The sequence below is a fragment of the Terrapene carolina genome, unplaced genomic scaffold (assembly GCF_002925995.2).
Source record: "Terrapene carolina triunguis isolate 2854851 unplaced genomic scaffold, T_m_triunguis-2.0 Scaffold28703, whole genome shotgun sequence".
Lineage (NCBI taxonomy): Eukaryota > Metazoa > Chordata > Testudines > Emydidae > Terrapene > Terrapene triunguis.
Window position 1 is genome coordinate 11,231 of NW_020693054.1, and position 9,942 is coordinate 21,172.

Below are 9,942 nucleotides of genomic sequence, written 5' to 3' on the forward strand. Positions count from 1 at the left end.
TCAGCTCCCCGGGGTCACTCCAGAGTCACTCCCTGCCTGCAATGGGGTTAAGGCCAGATCCTGATCTCAGCTCCCACGGGAAGTTTGCTGGAATTGGCGGTGTCCCTAGGTGGCCACAGAGCTGTATGCCGGCTCCATGCCAGCCCCACACTGAGCCCTCAGCACGGGGCCCCCCTTTGAGCTGTGCTGACGTCTCCGCAGAAAAGATCCACGAGGAGATCGACCGGGTGATCGGGCGGAACCGCGCCCCGAGCATGGAGGACCGGAGCCGGATGCCCTACACCAACGCCGTCATCCACGAGTTCCAGAGGTTCTGTGACGTCATCCCCATGGGCCTGGCGCGCCGGGTGACCAGGGACACCCAGTTCCGGGGATACACTATTCCCAAGGTAGGGTCCTGGGGCGTCTATCCCCTGCCCCGTCCCATGGCTGTGTAGGGCTCAGCATTGTCGCTTGCTCTGGATTCCGGCGCACTGCCGCAGACAGGGCGGTGCACCGGGCTCGATGCTGCCTCTGGGAAGTCGGGTCCTCTAGTGGGCACGGCACCGGAATGGGAATCACGAGACCCGGTTTCTATTCCCAGCTCGACTATTAGCTCAGCTTGTGATCTAGGGCATCGCTCCGTGCCTCAGTTTCCCCCACATGTTAAATGAAGAAATGGCGTGAATGACTCCCCAACACTTTTCTATTTACACCGGAAGCTCTTTGGGACAGGGAATATCGCTCCCTTTGTCCAGCGCCCGGCACGACGGGGCCCTGATCGCAGCTGGGGGGGTACCGTAATACACCTAATAATAACACTCATCCATGTGGATAAATACCCTTAGCCTGACTTCTAGTGCCATCTTAAACCCCACCCGGTGGGTACGGAAAGCCAGGAGGTTCACGCTGGGTACGGTGTATGGGCCAGTGCTGTGCTGGTGTACACCAACAAAGCCACAGCCACTGAGGACCTGGCCCAGTATTATTATTAGCTGTATTTTGTATTCCCATCGTGCCGAGGAGCCGCAGTCACGGACCAGGACCCCACCGCGCTCGGTGCGGTACAAACACACACAAAAGACGCTGCCCCATAGAGCTCGCAATCTCAGTGTTAATCCGCAGGGGCAGCATGGTTCCGTGGTGAGAAGGAGGAGTCCGGACTCCTGGGTTCCCTTCCCAGCTTCGGGAGGAGCAGAGGGCAGTAGCTAAAGCAGAGGGCGTTGGGAGACACATGCCGAGACGTGAACGTCGGATTGTGGCCTGACCAGGCTCCTGCAATTTAATATTTGCTTTTGCTGCAAATTCCTCCCGTGGTTAGAATGACCCTGAATTGTGCCCCAACATCCGCGCTGTGGGTTATCTGCGTTTAATCATTGCTGTCTGTCGCCTTCTCTTCCCCCAGGGGACGGAGGTGTACCCGATGCTGGGATCCGTGCTGTATGACCCCACGCAGTTCAGCAGCCCCGACACCTTCGACCCCAGCCATTTCTTGGATGGGAACGGCCAGTTTAAGAAGAGCAACGCCTTCGTGCCCTTCTCAATAGGTATGAATCCCCCGCAGAACTCGGTTCTGAGTGTCCCAAGCAGCGAGATCTGGGCCTGGCGTAGCCGCCCGCTGCTAGACCTCACCCTGCGTACAGAGAATTGTGGGGCCAGATCCTCATCCGGTGTAAATCAGTGTCACTCCATTGGGGTCAAGGGGGCTGTTCACACACACTCTGGGGTAGGTGTGCGCTGAAGCCCCGTGGGGAATCGGGGCCTTGTGAGCTCTTTGGGGCAGGGACCGTCTCTCCCCGTGGGTCTGTCCAGCGCCTAGCACAAAGGTACCCTGACCTCGGGTGAGGCCGACGGACACATCTGGGGTAATTATCAGCTGTGTGCCACAGAACTGGTCACTCAAGAGAACACAAATGTCCCATAGACACAAGTTGCTCGGCTCACTGCGGAACTGGGTGAAACTGAATGGTGTGCAGGGGGCAGAGGTCAGACTCGATGATCCCAATGGGCCCTTCTGGCCAGAGAGTCTGGTCCTGAGCGTGTTATTTCTCTGTCCTGGGTCCTCGCCGTCCATCCCAGCTCAGTATCGTTAAACCGAGCCGAGGGGGTAATTCTTCACTGGCCCCTTTATCGGCGAGACGCAACCACGTCGCAAATTCACATCGATGTCGCCAAATTGTTTGTGTCAGGAAAAAAACAAGCCAAAATTCTGAAAAAGTCAAAACGTTGCAACCTTTCCTAAACCAAACGTTTCCATTTTTCAGTGAGAAACTAGTTAGAGTTTCAAAATTTCCTCTCACGTTTTTTAAGTCAAAAATGTTTCAAACGATGGAAATCGAAACCAAAGCTTGATAAAAATTTCATCTCGGCTCGACCGAAACGTTTCGTTTCGACTCAATCGAAACTTGGATTGAGTCAAAACGAAACGTTTCAGTTGAGCCGAGATGAAATTTTTTCCAACCGTTCGATGTGACGAAAATCTCGAACAGTTTCATTTCAGTTTGGTGCGAAACTATGTTTTTTCCAGTTTTTCTGAAAACTCCATTATTCGCCCAGCTGCAGTGCTGAGAGCACCCATTGGTTTGAACCAGGCCTGTGAGTGCCTATCCATCAAAGTCGGGCCTGCCGAAAACCATTAATCCCTCCCAGCACAGCAATGTCATGCGGCTGCCCCCTCTACAGATCTTTAAATGAACGGCACCCAATTTCCCCAGCAATCCCCACTGCTCCAGACTGGGGCATTGTTTGAACAAGGGGTGAGACCCCCTCCCAGAGTCTCACCTGCCCTGGCAGTCTGCTCCGGCCGGGCCATGATGCCTCCTTTGTCCTCTCTCCTAGGGAAAAGGTATTGTTTCGGGGAGATGCTGGCTATCACGGAGCTCTTCCTCTTCCTCACCAGCATCCTGCAGAACTTCCGCTTCCGCTCCCCCGTGGAGCCCAAAGACATCGACATCTCCCCAAAGCTGGTCGGGTTCGCCACCCTGCCCCGCAGCTACGAGATATGCCTGGTCCCGCGCTAGCAGCCCCGCGGAGCCAGACGGGATTTCTGGGGGCAGCCTTGGGGAGGGAGGGGAAGGGAGAAACCTGGGGATGGGGAAGGAACGACCCAGCCATGTATCATGTTGAGAACTGGGCCCATCAGAAGAAGGAGCCAAGGGGGTGAATCTCCTGGCGGCTGGTTTCCGGCTGCACAAGGGAACGAGATCTCCCCTAATGAGACACTGTCTCTGAGGGTTCGTCTACATGACACACCTAACTCGACCTATAGGAGGCCGACTTACAGCCATGGTGCATGTCCACCCTGCCCTCACCGGGGCACGTTCCCCCACCTAAGAGGGGCAGTGTGGGGGGCTGAGAGCCTTGTCTCTCCGCCCCGCTGGCAGCTCCCTGCCAGGAGCCCAGCTGCCCCACAGGCTCCCGACCGGCCGTCCCCCTGCTCTGCTCCCCGTTCCCCGCCGGAAGCAGGAGCAAGTCTCCTGGGGCTTCTCAGCCTCCCCCAGCCCACTCCCCGCCAGGAGCCAGGCAGCCTTGTCCATTTCACAGCTCCCAAGGCAGGGGCCGCTCAGGCTTCTCACCCCGGCTCCCAGCCGGAAGCAGTGTCCAGCCACCCTGGGGAGCAGGGTTGTGGGGAGGGACTTTCCTGTCAATTTCACTGCTCCTGCCATGAAATTGACGAGACGCCGATGTAAGGGAGGCAGTGTCTGTGTAGCAGGGCACTTACATCTGTGGGGCGAAGGCTGTAGTGTGGACACTGACATAATGAGATCGACATACGCTGCCTTCTGTCGACCTAACGACATAGTGTAGACCTGGGCTCAATCTCTCTCTCTCTCTCTCTCACACACACACAATTCCATTCCAAGCATCTTGCAAATTGTGAAACGTTGGGGATCTTTCGATTTTGTGAAGATTTGGGGGGGGGGCATTTACAAACGGGGAATTTCAGGGCAAACAAATCCGTGGCCAGCCGAATTTCAAAATTTACAGTATCTTTCCAACGTCCAATTTTGGGGCTTATCAGTTCAGGCTCTTTAGGGAGCGGGGAAATGAATTGTGTTAAAATCCCACAGCTTTAATGGTGAATTTGGAGGTGAAGGTTTGTGCCAGGCCCCAAACTCGACAGGTTCCCTTTTAAACAGAAACCTTTTCCTATAGCTGTACCCTCTGATTGGCATACGGCTTCAGCTGGGGGCGGGGGGCGATCATTCGCGTGGGGGTAACAGGACTTCTGCTTGCTCTCTGCACCGGGATGAATCTGACCACGCCGCTGTCTCTCACGGGAGTGTGCGTCCGTCACTCAGTCACTGTCAGGGCAACCTCCAGTGGTCACCTTTTAAAATAAAGCTGCAATGCAACTCCTGCTTTCCCTTTGTTACCCGGTATTCACAGCAGCCGGAGCTGACAGCCTGGAGGAATATCCTCCTCGGGAAAATTCTGGTCTGGGTAAATGTGAAGTAACGCCACTGACGCTGGTCTCACTCGGGCGGCTTACACAGATTCACCCAAGGTTTGTTCTTTCAGTTTCTCACCGGAATAAAAACCCGACAAATAAATTGTCCCAGACCCAAAACCACCCGAACCGAAATGAAAAAAACCAACCTGCCATTTGAAACGTTTTTCGGTTAGTTCCTCAGAGTGGCTTTTGAACCGAACCGCATTGTTTAATTTTTCAATTGGGTTTTTTTAACCCTTTTTTTGCGGGGGGGAGTTGTAAAAATCTAGCTACATTTCAAACCAGTACCATTTTGAAATGGAAAGTCGAGGCGTTTCATTGCGAAAGGATGGGGACAAACTCTTTCAACTTTAAAGGGGAAAAAATCAGGCTTTTTGTGGCTGGAAGTATTTGCTGAATTGGACCCAAATTCATGACTCATTTTGGTGCCCTGAAAACTGCACTTCGGGGCAAATTTACTACGGGCTGAAAACATTTCGCCCGGCTGTAGAAATGACTCAGGGCCCATCTTGGGGGATAACTTCGCAGTCTCTCTTGCCTGTCTGCCCTTTGCCTTCTTGGATTGAATTCCACCGGCTTCCCCTTCGCCTCCCGCCGCGCCAAGCGAGAAGAGGCCCAGAATGCGCACAGCTCAGCTGCGAAGCAAAGCAGCGTAACTCCGGGGGCAGACAAGTCCTCAAGGAGCCCAGGAAAGGCTGCAGGGGAACTGGTTGCCCCTTCCAGTCCAATGTCCTTGGCTGAAGCGTTTCCAGACTCGGGTGTCCAATATCCCCCCCAGCCCCCGAGCAGCGATGTTTGGGAGTGGCCCGACGGGAGGACGGACGAACTGCAGCCTTTGTGCCCCGGGAACCCTGAATCCCTTGTTCTCCCGGCCCTCCCCGGGGGTGGAGGGAAGCCAAACTGCAGTTGCACAAGCGGGTTGTGCAAGAGGCAGCGATGCCAGGGCCCGGCTGGCCGGGTATATAGCCGACTGCAGCGCGGAGAAGGGCAGCGGAGCACAAGAGGCTCCCAGCCCACCATGGATCTCCTCGGAGCCGTCACCCTGTTCCTGGCCATCGGCCTGTCCTGCCTCGTGCTCCTCTCCACCTGGCGGCAAATGCAGGGCCGGGGGCAAATGCCCCCAGGGCCCACCCCGCTGCCCCTCCTCGGGAACCTGCTGCAGGTCGAGCTCCGCAACATGCGCAAGTCGCTGATGAAGGTAGGTGGGCTCGTCCCGGGACGTCCCGGGGAGCCCTGACCCCTCAAGGGGTCTCCAGCTCTCACCAACGCCCCCTCAGAGCCGCCGACCTGCTCAGCCTTTAGGAGCTTTATTAAGTTTCTGTGACTCCAGGTATCTCTGGGGCCGGGGGTGGTGTGTCGGGGAGGGGCACTAGGGCAGTGCAGGATGGGGGGGGGGATTGGTGTGTCTGTGGGGAGGGGCGAAGGGCAGGCTGTGCTGGGGGGTGGGGGGGATCTTGGGGTGGGGGATGGGTGGCAAGGAGGGGCAAGGCAGGGGGTGGGGATGGGGGAGCAGGGGACGGGCAGGCGTCGGGGTGGGAAAGGGGTGCTCTGTGGGGGGCGAGGAGGGGCAGGGCACGTGTCTGTGTGTCCCCGACGCTCTGTCCCCCCGGCCCACACGGCGTCTCCGTGGCAGATCAGCGAGCGCTACGGCCCCGTCTACACCCTCCACCTGGGCCCCCGGCGGGTGGTGGTGCTGTGCGGATACCAGGCGGTGAAGGAGGCCCTGGTGGACCAGGCCGAGGCATTCAGCGGGCGCGGGGAACAAGCCACCTTCGACTGGATCGCCCAGGGCTACGGTCAGTGGCGTCCGTGGGAGGGGAGCGAGCCGGGGGGGGCGGGGCGCAAAGGGGGTCACTCAATGCCGAGCTCGACCTGGGGCAGAGCGGAGCAGAGGTCTGGCTGGGCCGTTCCCAGCAATCCCGAAAATATCTGTCTTTATGCAACCACCGGTCGGACAGGGAGCAGCCTCCCACCGGTTAGATCCTGGGAGACAGATCCACCGCTCAGCTCCGCCAGGCTAGGGCCAGGGAGCGTCTCAGTTCAGTCATCGATCTGTGGGGTGGGTCCAAACTCAGTTGGGGGGGAGGGATTCTCATTTAGATGGGGGGGGGTGACGTCATTTTAAAAAATCCCCCTCTCAGCATTTCATTTGGCATTTTGCACTTGCTTCCCTCCCTCCCCCCAAAAGGAAAAAGCCTCAATAAACCTTCAAAACTCAGGGGTGGTCAACTTTTCAGTCCTCATAAGAACATCAGAGCGGCCAGACCGGGTCAGACCAAAGGTCCAGCTAGCCCAGTGTCCTGTCTTCCGACAGTGGCCAGTGCCAGGTGCCCCAGAGGGAGTGAACAGAACAGGGCAGTTATCGAGTGATCCATCCCCTGTCGCCCATTCCCAGCTTCTGGCAAACAGAGGCTAGGGACACCATCCCTGCCCCTCCTGGCTAATAGCCATTGATGGACCTTCCTCCATGAACTTATCTAGTTCTTTTTGAACCCTGTTATAGTCTTGGCCTCCACAACATCCTCTGGCAAGGAGTTCCACAGGTTGACTGTGCGTTTTGTGAAGAAATACTTCCTTGTGTTTGTTTTAAACCTGCTGCCTATTAATGTCATTGGGTGACCCCTTGTTCTTGTGTTATGAGAAGGAGTAAATAACACTTCCTGATTTACTTTCTCCACACCAGTCATGATTTTATAGCCCTCTAGCATATCGCCCCTTTGTCATCTCTTTTCCAAGCTGAAAAGTCCCAGTCTGATTCATCTCTCCTCATACGGCAGCTGTTCTATGCCCCAATCACTTCTGCTGCCCTTCTCTGAACCTTTTCCAATTCCAATATATTGTTTTTGAGATGAGGAGATCACATCTGCACACAGTATTCAAGATGTGGGTGTACCATGGATTTATATAGAGGCAATATGATATTTTCTGTCTTATTATCTATCCCTTTCTTAACGATTCCCAACATTCTGTTTGCTTTTTTGACACCGGTGCACATTGAGTGGATGATTTCAGAGAACTCTCCACAATGACGCCAAGATCTTTCTTGAGTGGTAACAGCTAATTTAGACCCCATCATTTTATATGTCTAGTTGGGATTCTGTTTTCCAATGTGCATTACTTTGCATTTATCAACATTGAATTTCATCTGCCATTTTGTTGCCCCGTCACCCAGTTTTGACAGGTCCTTTTGTAGCTCTTTGCAGCCTGCCTGGGACTTAACTAGCTTGAGTAGTTTTGTATCATCTGAATATTTTGCCACCTCACTCTTTACCCCTTTTTCCAGACCATTTATGAATATGTTGAATAGGACTGGGCCCAGAACAGACCCCTGGGGGACACCACTAGTTACCTCTCTCCATTCTGAAAACTGACCATTTATTCCTACCCTTTGTTTCCTGTCTTTTAACCAGTTACTGATCCATGAGAGGACCTTCCCTCTTATCCCATGACAGTTTACTTTGCTTAAGAGCCTTTGGTGAGGGACCTTGTTAAAGACTTCCTGAAAATCTAAGTCACTACATCCACTGGATCCCCCTTGTCCACATGCTTGTTGACCCCCTCAAAGAATTCTAGTAGATTGGTGAGGCATGATTTCCCTTTACAAAAAATATGTTGACTTTTCCCGAACAAATTATGTTCCTCTATGTGTCTGACAATTTTGTTCTCTACTATAGTTTCAACCAGTTTGCCCGGTACTGAAGTCAGGCTTACTGGCCTGTAATTGCCAGGGTCACCTCTAGAGCCCTTTTAAAAAATTGGCGTCACATTAGCTATCCTCCAGTCATCTGGTTCCTTCTGCTCTTTTGCCCACCCCAGGAGTGGCCTTCAGCAACGGGGAGCGGGCGAAGCAGCTGCGCCGGTTCTCCATCACCACGCTGAGGAACTTCGGGGTGGGGAAGCGAGGCATCGAGGAGCGGATCCTGGAGGAGGCTCATTTCCTGCTGGAAGCCTTGCGGGGCACGAAAGGTTTGTCGGTGTCCTGTTCCTCCGGTGCCGGGGCTAGGAGGGGGCTCCAGATCCCCAGCTGGTGTGAACTGCCCGTAGCTCCATTGGGGTCAATATGGGGCCAGCCCCACAGCGGCAGTTAATCAGCCATCTCTCCACCCCACACCAATTAACTTCAGAGAAGGGTTTGTCTGTCACTCCCAAAGTGGTCTACAAAGGAGGTTGGGAGCATTATCCCATTAGGTGGGCGGGGAAACTGAGGCATGGGTCATCCCGGCAGGGCTCGAGCGAGGCATTCAGGAGATCTCTGTTCGCTTCCCGGCTCTAGGACAGACCGCCGGGCCTGCCGAGAAGGGGGGTCGGGAACAGAGTGAAGATGGTGTGGTGCTGAGATGCCCCGGTCCTGGGAACCAGAGTGGGGCAGAGCCACTTATGGCGCTGCTGGCTGGGGGGAACTAGTCCAGTGTTCGCCTCTAGGCTTCGTGGCCCCCTTTGCCCAGGGCGGAGCTTACAGGCATGTGTCCGCATGGCAGGTGGCTGCTGCAAGATCAGGGAGAAGGGGGTCCCTGGGGACCATGGGGGTTGTGGCAGCAGAGACGGTCTGTGGCACAGCCTACTGGCTTGCCTGTACCCCACCCAACGCTGGTTGTACCCCCTAGGTTTGCCCTTTGACCCCACCTACTTCCTGAGCCGCACGGTGTCCAACGTCATCAGCTCCGTGGTCTTCGGGGACCGGTTCGACTACGAGGACAAGGAGTTCCTCTCCCTGCTCCACATGATCACCGAGAGCTTCCGCTTCACCGCCACGGACTGGGGGCAGGTACGCCGAGCGGGGGGGGGGCCAGGCCACGTCCCACGGCCCTGAGACCTGCCTGCCCTGTGCTGCGGGGATCGGGGGGAGTGCTGGTTAGCTAGGGGAGCTGAGGGGGATGTGAGAACGCTGGGAGGGCAGCGAAGAGGAAAACCTAGGACCTGCAGTGATGGGTATGAAATAGATACAGGGGAATGTCGGGGGATGGACAGAGAGTGTGAATGGAGATAGTTAGATAGATAGATAGATGGGGGTGTGGGGATAGATAGATAGATAGATAGATAGATAGATAGATACAGGGGGTGTGTGGGGATAGATAGATAGATAGATAGATGGATAGAGGGGGTGGATGGGGATAGATAGATAGATAGATAGATACGGGGGGTGTGGGGATAGGTAGATAGATAGATAGATAGATAGATGGGGTGGATGGGGATAGATAGATAGATAGAGGGGGTGTATGGGGATAGATAGATACGGGGGGTGTGGGGATAGATAGATGGATAGATACAGGGTATGTGTGGGGATAGATAGATAGATACAGGGGGTGTGTGGAGTTAGATAGATAGATACAGCGGGTGTGTGGGGATAGATAGATACGGGGGTGTGTGGGGATAGATAGATAGATAGATAGATAGATAGATAGATAGATAGATACAGGGTGTGTGTGGGGATAGATAGATAGATAGATTAGATAGAGAGGGTGTGTGGGGATAGATAGATACGGGGGCGTATGGGGATAGATAGATAGATA

At 54.9% G+C, this 9,942-nt stretch overlaps 2 protein-coding genes across 3 annotated transcripts in view; both read left to right on the plus strand.

Moving 5' to 3' along the window:
• LOC112122721 (cytochrome P450 2A13-like) overlaps positions 1 to 3,035 on the plus strand; it is a 10,226-nt gene extending 7,191 nt beyond the window's left edge. The window contains exons 7-9 of one of the 2 annotated variants that reach the window (XM_026662598.2): positions 202 to 389; positions 1,385 to 1,526; positions 2,818 to 3,035. In XM_026662598.2, the coding sequence (XP_026518383.1) occupies positions 202 to 389; positions 1,385 to 1,526; positions 2,818 to 2,999 (512 nt within the window). In that variant the 3' untranslated portion in view covers positions 3,000 to 3,035. Of the gene's footprint in view, positions 1 to 201; positions 390 to 1,384; positions 2,215 to 2,817 lie in introns of those variants that run through there. The other variant, XM_026662597.2, reaches the window with a different exon arrangement.
• A 2,369-nt stretch (positions 3,036 to 5,404) lies between these two features.
• LOC112125412 (cytochrome P450 2A13-like) overlaps positions 5,405 to 9,942 on the plus strand; it is an 11,141-nt gene continuing 6,603 nt past the window's right edge. Inside the window, exons 1-4 of the mRNA XM_026662599.2 lie at positions 5,405 to 5,630; positions 6,066 to 6,228; positions 8,249 to 8,398; positions 9,037 to 9,197. Coding sequence (XP_026518384.1) covers positions 5,451 to 5,630; positions 6,066 to 6,228; positions 8,249 to 8,398; positions 9,037 to 9,197 — 654 coding nt within the window. The 5' untranslated portion in view covers positions 5,405 to 5,450. The remainder of the gene's footprint in view (positions 5,631 to 6,065; positions 6,229 to 8,248; positions 8,399 to 9,036; positions 9,198 to 9,942) is intronic.